Raw genomic sequence first — 17,605 nt, 5'->3', positions numbered from 1 at the left:
TCTGTTCAAACATCACTTTCGGGTAAAATTAAACAATGCCTTTTGGTAATTCTCTTAGTTATACTACTTGAAACTGTATGCTGGCATTTGGTTGGTTTTTATGACAAAAAAATTGACTTTGTATGTATCTTTAAGAGGCGCTTATTTTAAGTCTCACTTTGCTCACATCTCTTTGTTTTTGCCCTTTAACTCCTTTTTTTAATATAAACAAACAAATGGTTTAAGTTTCTCGTTAACTTTATTCACCTATATATTCGTAATCTATTTAAACAAAGCAGCAATGTTACTGATTGACCAATATTGTATAGACTACTGGGAAGTTGAATGAAATATTCCAGTAAATATTAAATGTTCAAATCCACACATCTAGAAGGATACATATTTTATAAATAGACAATGATATATATCTCCAACTAGACATCTCTAATGTTCTCTTCATTTTGCCCACCCTTACATCACCATCGTCTGTGAGCCTCCAACTTGAATGAATGCACTGGAGTTCGAATTATAGCAGGATGTCCCTTGGTGCTTGGGGGATCTGAGCCATCAGGTACCTTGAAGGAGAAGCGTTGCAACAGGTTGGCGAAAAACAAAAACAGCTCCATTTTTGCTAACGACTCACCTAGGCACACTCTTCGTCCTGAAAGAAAGAACAATTGAAATCCGTCAAACTCACCAGTTTTACAACCTAAAACGAGACAACTCTCTGTTCTGTAAAAGACGACAAATATCACTGACATATGGGGGACAAATTTTCAGATGGCAGTTTGAAGGTGGGGGCATCTCAAAGGGCAGTTTTGTAAGGGGTTAAAGGAACCGCCTTCACATCAAATAGAGAAATGCACAGTTCACAACATTTGGTGTATTTGCTTGAGGTCTAGAGATCGATGTCCATTTTTTCATCACTTTTTCGTCTGTCATACAGCTTTGAAACTTACCAATAGAAAACGGCATCAAATATTCCGGTTTCACACATTCCCCACTATCATCTATAAATCGTGATGGATCAAACAGCTCTGGGTCTCTCCACAGCGTTGGGTCTCGAAATATCGTGAACAGATTAGCAAAAACCATGGAATTGGCAGGAATAGTGTAACCCTGTCAGACGAAATAAATAAAATGCACTGCGATAAATAACATTGTCTATAAAATTAAACTGAAAATATAAGATACATGACACATATCTGGTCATTCCAATCTAGTATACTGATTAAAAAGTACATGTAGGTCATATTTTGATCCAACAACATAATGATACCAAATAAATTACGAGGAATGAACAACAGAAATTATAACTTAAAGGGACCTTTTTTCCCTCTGTTGCCGTTTGCCAACAGGTTAGCAGCGCAATAAAATAACGAAGACGCTTCATGTAAGCAAAATAAAATCCACAGGTAATGTTTTGTGTGTTATTTTGTATGTTTTCAGTTCACTTTCTTACCATCAGCTCTGTCTCTTCGCAAGTGCGATGGGCCACTGCCACTGGGGTGACACAAGCAAAGCGCTGAATCTCCAATAAAGTTGCTTGAACGTACGGCAACTTACTGCGATCACTCAGCGTAATACGGCGAGACCCGATTTCGCTGTCCAATTCTTCGTGGACCTGCGTTTCATAGATCGCAACATTTAATAATTTTAAATAACCCGATTTTTTTTTATTTTGAAAATGTCAACATGCAGAACTGTTATCTTAATAGCGTCATCCAATAGATTTTCCTCAAAACATACAGTATACCTAATTTGATGCGTTTGATGCCTGTTATATGCAGTGAAAGTAGGCGTTTTGTTTATAGAATGTATTGCTTTTGCACCAGTTGAGTAACGATGACAATTTCATCTACATGTACATAATGTATGTATAATCAAGGTTCATTTTTGATCTCGCCTATAAGATGTGCGAGCACAATCCTTAAATAATCCTTAAATATTATGCTAATCTCATAAAACCTGCCTTCTCCTGAACGTCTCCGTGTACAAGGAGCAGTAACAAGGCCCACTGCAGGGTTGTTGATGTTGTCTCCGTGCCAGCTACGAACAAATCTACTACCGACGCTAAGAGTTGGTTTTCTGCAAACAGAAAATCTTATTCATTTACTTTCATTTACTTCCTCGACTATTCGACTATTTTCTATTTTCAGATATATTCTTCATTCAAATTCTTAGGTGAACTATAATAAAGAGTCCATTGGACGCACAATACCCCTGATTTTTAAAAATAAAATACTTCGTATTTCTTTTTAAGGCTAGAGCTCCTGTTTCAACGGGCTTGCGACATTTTTGGAGAACATTTTTACCCAACTGTCACCCTTCTAAGTTGGGGCTTTGGCCATATTGATGGTTAACAACAGGCTGATACACTTGTGTTCACGAACTTTAAATAAAGCAGCTTTTTTTCTTTTGTGACATATTTGTGAAAGTGGGCCGAAATTCGTTTACCAACGGTCCCAAGCTCGGCCTAACAGAAACTTTAGCTTCTAGGTCTTTTAAAATGAGTATGCCATATCGGTAATTTGGTATTGAAAATGTGATAATAACTATCTTAGTACTGAAGGAGACGTCGTGGATCAACACGTCTAGCCTACCGCAAAAATTTGCCTGTTCTCCTCTCCCTTCTTCAGACTTCATTGCCTCAATAAAGACGTCAACATAGCATTTATGATCGCTTGGATTATACGACTCCATGTGGGCATGCACCTTTTTCTGAATATACTGTCTAGTTTTCTTCAAATTGCTTAACATGGTATGGAAGCCAAACATGTCTCCAGGAAGAAAGCGCAGCCAAGGGAATGAATTCACGATACCAGCTTTCCTTAAGAATTAATTAAAAATAGTGCATATTAAGGGCGTTGACCTCTTTAAGCGCAACGTTTGTAAAGCAAAACAAACAAACAAACAACAACAAAAACAAAACAAAATAAAAAACAATCGCTCGTTTCGTCGCTCGCTCGCTTTCGCTATCTTACTCTCATTAATATAGCTATGGAACTATGTAATACATACGCAGACGCTTTAAACATTTCATCTAGAGCCTTGAAAAACGTTTGAAACTCTTGATCGTTGAACTGGTTCCTGCAAAAGGGGGGAAAGTTACTTACATTTTGTGGTGGAATAATTCTCATACCTGACATGCAAGAATGCGACGACTGATTTAATTACCTACACATGCCTTATTAATTGAAATACTCCATATTTAATTTTAACTCTGCATACGAGCCGATACATAATATATAAACGTTATGAAATATGGCTCATTCACTTTGTTCTTTCGTAAATCTCCTTTTTTGAAAACTTTTAATTCGATTTTATATTACAGATATTTCATCTGCATGACTTTTAAAAAGAAAATGAATACACACAAGTGTCTAAATTTCATTAATTATTGTCTGATTCCACATTTTCTACAGTCTTTTAATGCATCTGTATAACACACCTGTATCCAAACACAATGGAATGAATGATGTTGGAGACAGCGGGCACGAGGAGGAATTTGAGGTCTATCGCCGCTCCGTCTCTCTGCAGAATCTCGTCAATCAAAGCGTCGACTTCTTCTTGTATTTTGTCTCCAAGTGACATCTTTCCGAAACCAAAATCTCTCAGAGTCGTCAATGCGAACTTCCGTTGTGATTTCCAGCGTTCTCCATCGGTACCAATCAGCCCAAAATACTCTCCTAAATTGATTAAAAGCTGTCATAAAACAAATACACATTAATGGCGTTTCTTTTACGAGTTAAAATAAATAATTTGTCGATGGATAAAAGATGAATTACTTCTAGAAGTATATTTCATATGACATATTTTAGTTTTAAGTAGATCACTAAAATATTTGATAGAAAACGCCCTGTTTTCAAATGTTACATTTCATTGTATAGGCAACAAGAAGTTTTAAAGTTTCTAGGAACCCAAGCGAATCGTTACTAGATGGTAAAATAAATTGAAAAAATTACTCTCTTAAAACCCATCATGCTTTATTTTAAATTCTGGTTCCTTCATAATTAATTGTAAAGCCGCAAATTATAAAAATGAGACTGTCCATTTTATTTGACAGGCTCCCGTAAAAAGAACTGGTGTACTGCTACAATATTTGTGATATTAAAAAATCATTACCATCGCGCTCATTAAAAATCTTATCCAGGTACATCCTTGGACGATGACTGAAAACGTGCCCCTGTTTAACGAACGCCTCCTTAACCATTTCGGGCGTATTCAGCACGATGGCATAAATCTTTGTGAATCCTAGCTCAAGCCTCACCACAGGTCCGTGTTCCTTAGCCAGCCGGCCAAAGGTTTTGAGAAAATCTAAATCACTTGAAGAACTGAAGATTGTTCCCACAAGAGGATAGGACTTTGGTCCTGGGGGAAGATTCTTTGGCTGTAAGAATTGAAAATGAGAGAAACAATAATCAGATTAAGGTAGCGTTTTTTTTTCGAAATGTACACACATTTTTTTTCCAAAAATGTTTTATATGCAGATCTGGACATCAGGCAAAGGGGAACTTTCTTTTTGCCACAACCCATCCATCGACTCTGTGTCAGGGATGTACATTATAATGTGCTGAGTTTTTACAAGCTTGCTTCTATGGGCCTCACAGGGCGATTCTCTCTTTCCTCCTACCGTTATGACCAGATTGCAACAGAGGCTACTTAGCAAAAACGAATTAAAAACGTATATATTCTGCACTAATCTGCATAAAATGACACTGCTCCATAAATACTCGTAAATGTATACTGGGCCGTAAAAATCCATTAGAAAGGGAAGATTTTAGATCTTGTTTATGTGATAAATTGTTGGTTTATTGTCTGATCTTGCCCGCGTGTACATGTATATCTTTCCTGACAAGGAACCAATTATGCCTAGCGACCGCACATACCTATAGGTGGTCCTAGTTGTTCGATTTTGCAAGCAAAACGTGTTCGTTGTCCCACGAGCATCAGATTTATTTTTACATTGTGTTTGGCTTCTCAACTACTGCATCGGGAACTGGCTTGTATTGGCATATGACCAAGATCAGCTGGTACTACTACAACTACTACTGTATGTGGGCCCCAATAATTGGCAAACATGAATATCACCAACTCAAGATATTATACCTTCTTTTTCTTCCTTGTCCACCACCATGTTACGATGAATGTCAGCACAGATACCATCAACAACATCGTAGTTTTAGAGTCTTCCCACAAATCCATGATTGTGAAGAGTTTGTGCTGCTGTGGTTCGCAAGAGAAAATCGAAGATGTTTATCCGTCACGGTTTGCGATTTCCACAGATCTGTATATCAACAAAAGCACTTACTACCAAGCCTTCAACGTAGGAAGTTTCATCCCGAATATGATGAAGACAATGTCTATGTAAGCCAATTTAAGCCCTCGCAATCCACATGCAACAAGTATATCCTCGGTGTCATCTAGTTGCATCAGACGGCTGACTTGCTTTTGGTTAAAGTGACATCATTCTTTTGCATTAACAAAGTCGACCAAGTCCGGGAAGGAGATCGGGGCTGGTGGGGCGCATTTCCATGGTTGAATGCTCGGCAGCATGCCTGGCATGCGTTTATCTGAGCGACGGGCTAAAACGAACGTGCTAAAACGCTTTATTCGGCTTGCTAATGGGCTGCTTCTCATTACTTCATGGCAACAACAGTGGCTTTTCTATACGGTAAAAGAAATGAAAATAAAAAGTGGCAAAATACTTAGAGCTAAAATTTAAGACCATTTTCCAAGATATGTAACCTCCCTCTCCCGCCCAACCCCAAAAACTAAAAAGATCTAAAAATAAATCTTTATTGTATTCTTTTATTCGTACACAGCGTCTACATTACAGGTTGCTGTGACTAGATTGCGTCGCAGCTACCACTCATTTACTTGGTCATGACAAAAGGTGTCGCGTTTTCTGTCAATGCGCTGAATGCGACCTCTGGTTAAAGGACTGAAAGGGTCAATATCCAAACCATTATTGTGTTCTCACGTGTCGACACGCGTGTCTGTGATATATAGACTCAGTTGTAGCGTATAGACATAAACCGTTTATAATTTCGTGCTGTAACTTAAAGGATGTCAGCGCTTGTGCTCGCCTAGTTTGTAATGATTGAAAAATACAACTTGTGTTGTGTAGGCTGTGCATGAAGAACGCACTAATTGATAAATAGAAGTCGTCTACAGAAATATTAACAAAAGCAGAAAACAAGTCGAAGCCTGTATTTATCAGATATATCAGATATAGGCCAGGGCCAGGATATATTTGAATTATCAGGTACGTATGTACAGGTTAAGTGTAAGGGCGGAAGAAAGGTCGTCAGCGGTATCGTTAAGGTAAGGGCAAAAATGGACTTTTTTGTTATTTTAACGTCTCGGTGTCAAAACCAGGTTCTTAAATAATCGCGTATGTCTAACCCCGTGTCGGCACACGTTCTATGGATAGTTTAAAATCAATTTTGCGCCAACCAAGTTCCGTAACGGAGCAATATATATATATATATATATATCATTCAGTGTTAAATGAGTTAATGTCCTCAACTTTGCATGATGCATTCTAATGAAATCGTGCTAATCAATCACCAAACTCGTTGCGTTGTTAAGGTCCACCACTAAATGCTTGTGATGAACTCACTCATTTACATATTATGTTTATATAATCAGTCAGCATCATTCACCTTGCTTCAGTCTTGAATGAATATTTATCATCCTCTGTATAGGTATACCTGATAAGTAGAACTGATATAACTGATAAGTAGAAAATCTCACTTGTTATCTATTGCATTGCAATTAGTATTTAAATGAGTTGCTGCCACTGTGGCATTCAGACAGATTCTTATAAGATAATGGGTATAAATGCTGAAGGCTTGGACTGAATAAAGAGACCTTTAGAGTTGGAGCTGAAGATGTGAGTTTGTGGTTGTATTCCCTCTCCCATGCATCAGTGACAAGTGAAATATTAGAAGAACCTGGTTAGGGAGGAACATGGACCCCTACAGCGTCTTCATAAATAAAGATTGCCATCTTTGCCTTTTAGTTTGTGTCTATACTCGTCAGCCGACGCGTACACCGAGAAGAGCTTAGTAACCAAATTAATATTACCGTGAAAGATCCAACAGATGACAAAAATAATAACACAGAAATAGATTTTTTACTGCAGTGAAGTGCGTTTTTTTTTTTTTTTTTTTTTGGGGGGGGGGGGGGGGGTTAGGGGAGGGACAGGTTAACATAAACAGCACGTAACGTATCCCTATAAATAGGTCAGAAACATGTGTACCTGTACGTAACATAAGCTCAGGTCCCAGGTTAACCCAGTGAATATAGATAAGAGGTCATTGATTGATTTATTAAAGGCATACACACGTGTCAATGTGATCAAAGTCCCACAGTGATGGCAAGTTATATAACTGTGCAAAGATTGTCAGGTCACATTGTGTATAGTTACAGTTAAAGTAGGGAACTCACGTGGTGAATATATAACACTGGATCCTACCGTGGTATAATGACAAGGCAGTTGTACAGAAAGCGGAAAAGGGTAAGGCTCCTCCATTTTTCAATGTATGTCATATTTCTAAATTTTCGAAATATTTTGATGAATTATGAATTAGTTACTCTCGCAATAATTCCAATGGTTAATTATGTCAGTCTGAGTTGTTGTTGCCTACAGTCCAGTTCAGACTTGAGTTCGCTGGTGATCGTGGGTGACCACAGCCATTTTTAATTTACTCACATTTTATTGCCCCGATTTCCGTTTGATATGAAGGTAGGCTAGTCTAGCTTGGTTTTTCTATAGGTACGCTCGTAACCTTCGTTGGGAGTAGGGCCTATAAAATAACTAGCGGTTACAGTAAAGCAAGAATTAAATGGATAAATGAAAAAATTGCCCTTTTAGAGAACGCGGGGACAATTTAAAAGGTTAATTAAATGAGTGGCATTTCTAATAAGTAATATGCAAACTAATTTTAATCACAGTTTCTTTTCTTCCTTCAATTTTTGAGCTCCCGCGTAGTACCTTCAACATGGTAGAAACTTGGCAGCCAGAAGGGCATAACACCTTTGATGGCAACCTTTATAGTGTACATGGATGAAAACTCGCCGCTGGTTAAAATCGCGAATCGCTTTTTACGAATGGGTCCCCATGTCACAGAGTACATAGATGTAGATGGTGCAATGCTTCTGTCACCCCGCTGTAGATGGGACAAATGAGTAAATTGAATTAAAAAGGGATCGACTTTGTTGAAAAATGAAGAAGTATAAACTTAAATAGCTTGCTCTTTCTGTGTGAGTTTCATTTTTGTATCCCCTCGTATTTTCAACACATACAGGGGTACATGTAGGTCTATGTTGGCTATACAACGGAAAAGTAAACATAAAGTAAATCTGGTTTTGATATAGGCCTATACCGCACTCCACTAGGTCTCAATGCTAGATTTAGGTCTGCGTGTCTTATCAATTTCTGTCAATGCCTCTACTATTCAAATAAATTAGTTTGCCCTCAGCTGTCATATTTGAATGGACTTGAATTTTCTTGTAAAAACGTGGAATAAAATTCCCAAACACATTTGAATAGAAGCATTGATCTGATCAAAGTCTACATTAAAATCACATTTAAATAATCCAAGACTTACACCAAGTGTGTGTGTTGGGGGTAGGTCCATATATTGCAAAAGTACCTAACATTCCAGCAAGGAACCAGTTTTACCTGAAAACACTTTTGTTGAAAAGCTTTTATGAACCAATCTATTCAGCAATTGTCGCGTTTTTTTCTAAATCTCCAGCACTGCTGGCGCAATGTGCAACAGAAAGGTGCTCAACGTCGATTCGATGCGACGTAAAGATAACGTTATGACGTATACACGAAGTACGTTATACAAGACAAGATGCGTTGGGAGTTTTTATGCCATATTGGATATGGCCGATCATTCAGTTGGTGAAAATATACTTGATCTACAGATTGAAATTCAGATTATGGTAACAACAGAATTTTTGTCAGAAGAAAACCTAAATCATAAAAGTGGCGTCAATGTACTTTTCTTCCAACCATGAGGACCTTAAGGACAGAGTGTTTGAATATTGAAGAACAACACATATCACCTGACCATCAGTTCAAAAGTTATAATTTTTACTCACACGTTGTTCAATCTGTCGTTTCAGAAGCATCCCGCCATGGAGTCAGTGAGTTGGTACAAGAGACAAGATTTCTGGGCGTGGTTTGCTGGCATCGTTTTCATAGCTGCTTTGATAGGGGCGATGTTCGGCTTTGGTAATTTATTTATATCATTTTCTCTCTGATAACATGTATTATAAAAAGGCTGTGCCACTCAAGCACAGCCTTGAAACAAATAACTTGTAAGAACTAATGATAATTGCAATTTAACTATATGACCTGATTTTATTTATTGATTTATATGTCAGGTTTTTGAGAGATACTGCGTTTTTAAAAAACGAAAACTTTCATATTAGGCCCTATGCCATTAATCATTTTTAGTTACATAAGTTACAAAACATAGCACATACATTCATGTAGTAAAATCCTGTTTGATCTTCAAGGTGCTATGCGTGGCTGGGACGCTCAGTCCGGTTACACACACAACACCAGCGCTACGTCCAGAGACAGGTTCTGGCCAGAGCCCTATGTGCCGGAACCAGGGGTGAAAGGCAGGTACGGGAATACTATAGATCATTGTTTTATTAGCCATAGCAGAAGCTTGTACCATGGTAGGGTATATCATACACTTTTGGTTACAGTATACACTTTTGCTGAAAAGCAAATCTCGAAAATATGAGACGTATTTTATTTTGACCTATTCTACTGTGAATGTTTTCATAAAACCATAGATATACCTGACTCTTACAATGGCAATTAAACAAATTCCCTAGTTACATGTAAATGAGTGGAACACATTAATAGGGTAGATGTACCTCACGTGTGCATTAAGTTGTGACAGGTGTATACCTGTGTGACAAATCTGAGCCCAAATTGAAGTTAATTAGTCATTAGTAATTAATTGTGCGTTAACGTGTGCAGGTACAATTTAAATTCTGTCCAACAAATGTGAAGGGTGAAAATGCCTCTTTTTCTATTTAAAGGATCAGTTGGTTGATTTCAATTAAAATGCTTTTATATATCTGACCTTATTACAATCTCATAATTGACATTCCATTTCCATACTTGAGAGAACCTACATATATATGCGGAATCACCGTCTTGCTTTTTTTTTAGTAATGATTATGCAAACTGTTTTGTACTGAATATTCGCTTTAGATACGGCGTTGGTGCCGATTCCCGTTGGTATTACTGGAAACTGCCGCCGGATCAAGTCACTGCATTCACCCGTCTCTTCATGTGGTTAAGCTACGTGGGTCATCAGTTACTCATGTGGGCTGGGATACTCTATTCACAACTGGCCAAGGTATAGGTTTGTGCGTTAACGTTTAGTAATGTCAAAATTAAGCCCATTTTGCGTTCTGAAAAGTGCGTCCTCAGCTCAGTTGTGTGTTAAAAGCAGAATGTAGGCTTCATTTCAATAACCAGTCTGAATTTAATTTTTTAGGACATTTTGCTAATGATGTTATTAGTTTTATCCGATTTTCTGCATTTATTATACAGTAACAAGCATTTTATTCGTGCTGTCATTGTCAAATAATTGGGAATTTTTCAGGCAGCAGAAACACCCAATGAGAAATATAGCACAAAGCTCGGGAAACACAACTACATATTACTAGGTCTGAATGTGTTCTTCCACCTGCTTCACCTGCTACAAACTCATATCACCTATGACGCATTGGCACAGGATGTCAGCATTGCCAGCTCACAGTGTAAGTACAGACTCTTTGAACAACTGTCCCTTGTCATCTTTTAGGCTTTTTTTACAAATATTTACCTTAGCTCCTAAGTCATGACCAAAATTTTCCGACCAAAATTTCCAAGGGGATGGGGTTAAATAGGGCATGCTGCATGCACGTGACTTTTGAGAGTTGTAAATGTTTTCCAAAGGAAATTAGAATTAGAAATTGGTTAATAGAAATTGAATTAAAAATTGAGATAAATAAAAAATAATTCAGTGGTCCTTATTATTATCTTTTCCCTCAATTTACCGCGAAGAGGTATTATATCATAGAATTGAGCAGTTCATAAATTTCCCTTGCACTTTGATATTCCAGCCTCCGTGATCATGATGTTGGTATTGATCGTGCTGTTAGAATACAAAGAGCGAGGGATGATCTTCGGTTGGCCCAGCGTCCATGACAACGGCTCAAAGAGCAGGAAAGTGCGCTTTAGCTACGGCCCTATAAACTTATTCCGCAAGTACCATGGATATGCCTTTGCCTGGGCTGTAATCTATACGTTCTGGTATCACCCCATGGAAAACACGTGGGGACATGCTTTGGGGTTCGCTCACACGTGGTTGGTTATGCTGCAAGGTATGCGCTATTATAATTATGTACTTTCCTAATTAATAATTGGGGAGCTATATAATTACATACTTCCCCAATTATTAATTATTCTTAAAATAATCATAAACCACTTTATTAAAAGAGTGATGGGAGCTATGAGGCGTATTGTGGTTTTGGCAGCAGGCAATTATAAATGCTATTCACTTGGTGTCATTTTGATTTTAAAGGATCAGTTTATATGGATAACCGTCTATTTTCATGTTTTATTTTTGTACAATACAGTAATTACATATTCCAGGTAGTCTTGTGTACACCAACATGCATCTGAACAGATACTGGCGCCTCCTATTAGAAATATGGGTCACGTGGCACGGGGGTGTGGTTGCGTACCAGACAGGAGGGCCAGACATGTTGGGGACAAAGTTGTGGCCAATGTTTGTCTTCGGATTCGCCTTGGTATTGGTACTTACTCAGGTGGGCCACCTCTTCACTGACAGAACTACTTGAATGTTTTTGTTCCATATATCTTCTTAATTTGGTGTTCATTTCAATCCAAAAAAAAAAGAAAAAAAACATGTAAACGTCACTTACATTACAACTTTTACTAAGAAATTGACATCTTTTATTATAATATCTTAAGAAAAATGTTTCACTAGCATAAATGTTATCTTTGAAATGGAGTTGTCTCATGAGAGCATGATCAACAGACATTTTCAATTAAATTCAATTAAATAAGTTATAGCCCAAAATGACATGTTAAACACATTTTTGCAGATATTCTCTTTGCCATTCTGGAGAAGGATACCCTGGTGGACGAGACTGTTTCCCCTCGTGGTTTATCTGGCTATAACAATATGGTGTTACAGCTGGATCCCAGATGCCCAGGGGAGAACCTGGGTGCGCATGCAGGAAATAATACGTATTCCCGCCGTTTACTACCTCTATGCTTTAATGGCGTTTGGGCTTTTATACTTGATTCTCTACATTGACAGACGATGTAACAACTCCCGCGGCTCGTATGACATTAAGAAGAAGCCCAGCATTGCCGCGCAAGTGATGTTCATCATTGGAAGCGTTTTCGTTTATGCTGTCATGGTGACATTAAGCGCCCTCTTACAGATACTAGACGTTCAAATTGACCTGATTGCCCTGATGATCCTGTTGGTGGGGGTTTTCATTATAGGTGTGTGCATATCAATATTGTTTTTGAAGCAGATAATGCTAAGACAGTCTGCCGTAGGGCCCACTGAAGAGAAGCACTCAGATGGTGAGGAGTACGTGTCCACTTCCAAACTGAACGTGAAGCAGACGACCACTTACAGCACTTACGATCAAACAAAAGAAAAGGATCAAGATGCGGTGACCACCAAAACCGAACGATTCTGAATTGACATTGAAAGCACTGTGATATAGTTTTAACCTTAAAACACGCGTTAACTATATATGAAGTTTGATATTATTTTACTAGAAGGATATGTGATCAAGTTTGGCTCCAAGCCATGCGCATGCACTAAACCTTTTAAAAACATTTAACAGTCATCGATTTGTGTATATTACGTGTTATCAGTGGATATATATTACAATTTTTTAAAACAGTATTGAAGTTTTTAAACGTTCTTATAATTCATTTATAATGCACATTCTAAGTAGAAATTTGACATTGATATTATTTATTTACAACAATATAATGTAATAATACTCTGCATGCACAAAATATGGCTTAGCATCTATTATTCGATGTTATGCAAAGTAGTTAAATTAGCAAAATGTAAGAATGTGATATAAGCATTTTATACTGTTATTGCAGGTTTAATGACCAATAACTTGCAGAGAAGACACTAAGATCGTACCCTCTACCAGGGCCACAGATTGATTTTTCACTACAAACTCTCAGATATACCCCTGGTTAATTCAGGACTCATTTCTGGTGTTGGAGAAAAGTGCACATAATTAATCTGTGGCCCTGGTAAACAGTACTCAGATCATGAGAAATCTATGTTCTTTTATCACACTGGCTTACATGTGAAAAGAATTACAAGTTTAGTTTATTTTGTGTACGCGTCTTGCAGAAATCAGTAGACGTATATTAATTGTTGATATGCAGATAACTCGGAACATCATAAGCTGCAAGCGGCTTATTTTGTACGTTTTATTTGGAATTTACCATGAAGTAGGATTTTTAAGGTGGATATTAAACAAGTACTCATGCCATGTTATTGCCACTGAATCCGATCAAATGCCACCATGTACCTTCAAGAAGGAGAAGTTAAAGAGATAACAACTCTTTATACGAGATACAAATTTCCACAATCAACACATTGTGAACAACACAAAGTAATAAAATAAATTTCATTTTACCACCAAAACGGCAGTTATTGCAATTATTCTGAAATTTTTCTTGTCACGTTGACCTTAACAGATGGCCAACCTCCGTTATAATCTGGTAAGAGATTGTTATTAAAACACACTAAAAATCGACAAACGGAAAGGATTCGTTCACCATTGAAAAGAATGGGAAAATGGTCGTTTTATTTCAAAAGGCATTGCCCAATTTCTCTGGTGTCAAGTTACATTAAATAATTGCATAGTAAGTGCAATACTAGCATATACTACCTCAGTCGTGTCGTTTTTGTGTCACTCTCCACAACGTTTTCAACATAGATAAAATATGACAGGATTTACATAGTAAACGTATAAAATATGAAGATATCATCGTTTTTTAAATTGTTAAACTTCAACTGTTAAGGTGTTTTGAAAAGAAAAATACAATAATAAATTATATACTGCAATTTATTTCTCTCTTATCTCTTTTTAAATTGGAAATGTCTCATTATCATGTATCCATATCTTCCTCTTGTTTGAGTTTATTCTGTAAATGTTCTAACATAGTTTCTCCTGGTTTCTCCATGTAGGCTGGGTGCCGTAAAACCTGCTTGAACAAATTCATGTCTTCCTGCATTTGCCTACGTCTTGTCTTTTCTTTCTGAATTCCTTTGTTTTTCTTGCATGCTACAGATGACCTGAGAAAATAATGATAAAAACTTCAATACCTTGCATCGGTTAAAAAAAAGCTTACATTTTTGGTCATGAAAAGACAATGTTTGAACAAATAAACTTCCTCATATTTTCATTTCTCTTAGGGTGCTTTCCCAATGATTTAGATCGCTCTAGAGATTAAGATTTAGATCGACTTAACAACCTGGGGGTTCATGCTAAATTGCAGTCAGCCGAGCGGGCACCATAGTTAATTCCCCCGTACAGCTTTTAGTAGGCGGGACAGACGCTTAAGCCGGCCAAGCTGACAGTAATCTAGTGAGACTCCCCACAGGGATAGATCGATCTAAAAATCTATGGAAATGGGGTGTTACAGTTTAATAAAAATATGGTCTCAATTATTCTTCAACCAATGCCATTAGTGTCTCACCACCAATACGAAACTTTCAAAGAACAAATGTAGTCCATTCATGGAAAAGCAAAAACATTTTTAAAAACCATGGGCTTTCTTTTTCACAATGCTCTTGGTACATCACGAAATGGTTAATAATAAGCTTCCCTCTTCTAAAAGTTACCTTTTATTTTGTTCAGCCTTGGGTGCTTGATCCCCCTTTAGCAGTAGTTCTAGGGTTGGGAGAGTCTCTTCAAGTTGCATCATGTCCCCTACAACGGGATTTCGTTCTCTCTTCTTCTTTTCTTTCATCTTTTTCTTGGCACTTTGGATGGCATCAACCTCTGTAAAATAAGAAAGTTGGACAATGAACTGGTAAACCAACATTTCCAGAAAAATAAATCTGAGAAAAACCCAAAATTCAACTTTCACCACAAAAAGAGGTGAATTCTAGGACACAGGTGCATGAGGTGAATGGGTTACACCTGTACCAGAGAAAGCAGATTAGGAGTAAAGAAATTACTTTCAACAATGAACCCAACCATATTTAATACAACTTGTTAGTTGATCAATTTTACTAATTAAAAACAGATCTGATTGTTAACAACCATACAACCATTGAGGCTATACCATACTCAATAACCAATGCGGATTCATAAATAATCACATCAGTTACTAAAGTGTTCATTCCAACACCATTCAACATCATTAACCTTCATCAATGATACAATTTACTTGATTCACTGTCATAAATTACATACTTTGCAGCCATATTTCATGTCTCAACTTCTTTTTATCTTTTTTCTTCAACTGAAGTCCTCTCAGTGATTTGGTTGTTATTGCACTCCTGGTGTCAAAGTCATCTGGAAGTTGCTGCTTCAAGACACCATCTGGAATCTGAATCCCACTAAATAGTCCCTCTGTAGGAAATACTGGTGAAAAGAGCTGGAAAAAAATATTTTAATAAATACAACAAAAAAAATCACATACACTGATCAATATAGTGGACCATTACAGATATTTTATTGTTAAATAAAAATGTTTTTACAATATCAGCAATCTAGTTCTGTTTTCATTAAACCAGTCTGTGTCCAAAATCTTTGGAGTCAACTAGCCCTGCGGGGTACCTGGGACTAAGATTCCGCTAAACCATAAATTTCTTAGGGCGCATTCCCATAGATTTTAGATCGATCTATCCCCGTGGGGAGTCTAGATTACTGTCAGATAATCTGGCTTAAATGTCCGTCCCGCCTACTACAAAATCAGTATTAACCAAGTAAACTGTTAGTATGTTTAAGTTTGGGCCTGAGAGTATGAAAACCTTACCTCGTTCTGATCCCTCTCTTCTGTTGATACTTTGTCAGTGGCAGTTTCCTTTGATTTAACAGCAGCATTGTGGAATTTTTGCCGGAGTCTTTTCACTTTACCCATGGTGTCAGTCCTACAAATAAGAGCACAGTTAACCTGGAAAATTTATTACAACAAACCATGAGACTGTACCACTACTAGTAGAAGTACATATAACAGCAGTCACACAAACACACACCTCCAACAAAGGTTCAACTACAGTTGAAGGATATTCAACCTACTAATACACACTTTCCATTTCATTAACATTTTATGATTCCTATTGCAAACAAAAAATATGCCAGGTTCTCTACCAATTATCAGCGGGCGATGCTGGCTCAAATAAACAACTCAACTGCCGTTGAATAAAAATGAATAAAACACCTATAACTTTATCGGCTTAATAAGTCTGCCTGCCTCATGGCAGTCAAAACCATTTGGCAGCAATGACTTAGTTTGGACCTGCACAAAATGAGATGGCACTGCATGTTTCTTGTAGCGCAGGGGCTCTAGCTGGATTTTCCAAAATTTCCCCCATGTCTTGTGTGTAAAGTACATGTACCCAGCAAACACATAACCTTTTGAAATTATTTTGGGAATGGACGTTTTAACAGCTATTACCCGTCACTTCACTTTGCATCACTTGGGAGCCTTCTTCCTGGTAATGCAAGCCTTCGTGTACGTACAGAACGTGCGCTCTTGCCACACCGGCATTATATATATATATATATATATATATATATATATATATATATATATATATATATATATATATAGTATTGCACTAAAGTTATTTACTGAATCATAACAGAATAAACCGGAGTAGCAGCAAAGCAAAACGCATACCTTTTGTTATTAATATCAAAACCACGAGAATGGTGTGTTCATGAACAATCGTAGCTACTGTAAGCACATGTCAAAACATCGACATCTTGTTATTGCCTCGTTCTCGCCTCAGCACAACCGACGCATTTACATTTTGTCACATCTGCTGCAATGGGACCGCTATCTGCCGTGTTCAGATTTCTCTTTTATGGCGTAACATCATAAAAGAAAGTGGTAATTTTAAAATAAAAAACAATGTACATTGCACAGATACCACCCCAATTATTTAAAACCAACGTCACTCTGCCTGTAGTCATCCTGAAGTCACCTCCATCATAACTTCACCAAGAGCGTCCACCCAAACTTCTACGGTACAGTTTATATTTTGCTTCATTTATTTTCATTTGAGTTTAGGCCCCTATTTCATCAAACATATTTTTTTACTCAACTACAGGTATCTGTTCACAAAATGTATATTTACGTTTGCCTTCTTATTATTATCGGCATTATTGTATTTTTATTTTTATTAATTTGTTTACATGTATCTATTTTTCTAATGATAATACCAAAATATTTGTTATGCCTATTTTGCTACATAAATGCTAACAAATAATCATTAACGACTTGAAAACAAAACAATGAGAGATATGTGGAAAGTACATCATTGTTGTTAGCGCTGTT

At 37.2% G+C, this 17,605-nt stretch overlaps 3 protein-coding genes across 10 annotated transcripts; 1 reads left to right on the top strand and 2 right to left on the bottom strand.

Annotated features, from left to right (window-relative positions):
* Nucleotides 1-219: 219 nt before the first annotated feature.
* LOC106162163 (cytochrome P450 2U1) lies at nucleotides 220-5,559 on the bottom strand. Of its 3 annotated transcripts, none has more exons than XM_013539340.2 (9): nucleotides 5,089-5,559; nucleotides 4,105-4,369; nucleotides 3,431-3,668; nucleotides 3,001-3,069; nucleotides 2,583-2,809; nucleotides 1,952-2,067; nucleotides 1,442-1,603; nucleotides 939-1,098; nucleotides 220-640 (listed from the first exon to the last, which is right to left on the bottom strand). In XM_013539340.2, the coding sequence occupies exons 1-9, from the start codon at nucleotides 5,182-5,184 to the stop codon at nucleotides 456-458; spliced, it is 1,518 nt and encodes a 505-aa protein (XP_013394794.1). In that variant the 5' UTR covers nucleotides 5,185-5,559; the 3' UTR covers nucleotides 220-455. The 3 variants fall into 3 exon arrangements, with proteins under 3 accessions (XP_013394794.1, XP_086861046.1, XP_086861047.1); XM_087004920.1 differs by lacking the exon at nucleotides 5,089-5,559 and adding an exon at nucleotides 4,869-5,039; XM_087004921.1 differs by lacking the exon at nucleotides 4,105-4,369.
* A 378-nt stretch (nucleotides 5,560-5,937) lies between these two features.
* Nucleotides 5,938-13,733, top strand: LOC106162167 (uncharacterized). 5 transcript variants are annotated; one of them, XM_013539349.2, is made up of 8 exons: nucleotides 5,938-6,247; nucleotides 9,127-9,232; nucleotides 9,520-9,631; nucleotides 10,235-10,382; nucleotides 10,632-10,788; nucleotides 11,134-11,394; nucleotides 11,666-11,841; nucleotides 12,142-13,733. In XM_013539349.2, the coding sequence occupies exons 2-8, from the start codon at nucleotides 9,136-9,138 to the stop codon at nucleotides 12,751-12,753; spliced, it is 1,563 nt and encodes a 520-aa protein (XP_013394803.2). In that variant the 5' UTR covers nucleotides 5,938-6,247; nucleotides 9,127-9,135; the 3' UTR covers nucleotides 12,754-13,733. The 5 variants fall into 5 exon arrangements, with proteins under 5 accessions (XP_013394803.2, XP_013394802.2, XP_086861045.1 ...); XM_013539348.2 differs by having other exon boundaries at nucleotides 9,124-9,232; XM_087004919.1 differs by having other exon boundaries at nucleotides 5,938-6,306; nucleotides 9,124-9,232.
* A 125-nt stretch (nucleotides 13,734-13,858) lies between these two features.
* Nucleotides 13,859-17,097, bottom strand: LOC106178579 (ribosome biogenesis protein SLX9 homolog). Of its 2 annotated transcripts, none has more exons than XM_013561809.2 (5): nucleotides 16,946-17,097; nucleotides 16,079-16,193; nucleotides 15,514-15,697; nucleotides 14,937-15,096; nucleotides 13,859-14,387 (listed from the first exon to the last, which is right to left on the bottom strand). In XM_013561809.2, exons 2-5 carry the CDS (start codon nucleotides 16,181-16,183, stop codon nucleotides 14,201-14,203), a joined length of 636 nt encoding a protein of 211 aa, XP_013417263.2. In that variant the 5' UTR covers nucleotides 16,184-16,193; nucleotides 16,946-17,097; the 3' UTR covers nucleotides 13,859-14,200. The 2 variants fall into 2 exon arrangements, with proteins under 2 accessions (XP_013417263.2, XP_086861048.1); XM_087004922.1 differs by lacking the exon at nucleotides 16,946-17,097 and adding an exon at nucleotides 16,721-16,787.
* Nucleotides 17,098-17,605: the final 508 nt, after the last annotated feature.

The sequence above is a fragment of the Lingula anatina genome, chromosome 2 (assembly GCF_051362555.1).
Source record: "Lingula anatina isolate TDL-2025a chromosome 2, LinAna3.0, whole genome shotgun sequence".
NCBI classification, from domain to species: Eukaryota; Metazoa; Brachiopoda; class Lingulata; order Lingulida; family Lingulidae; genus Lingula; species Lingula anatina.
The sequence above is the reverse complement of the archived record's forward strand: the minus strand, read 5'-3'. Positions and strand labels throughout refer to the sequence as shown.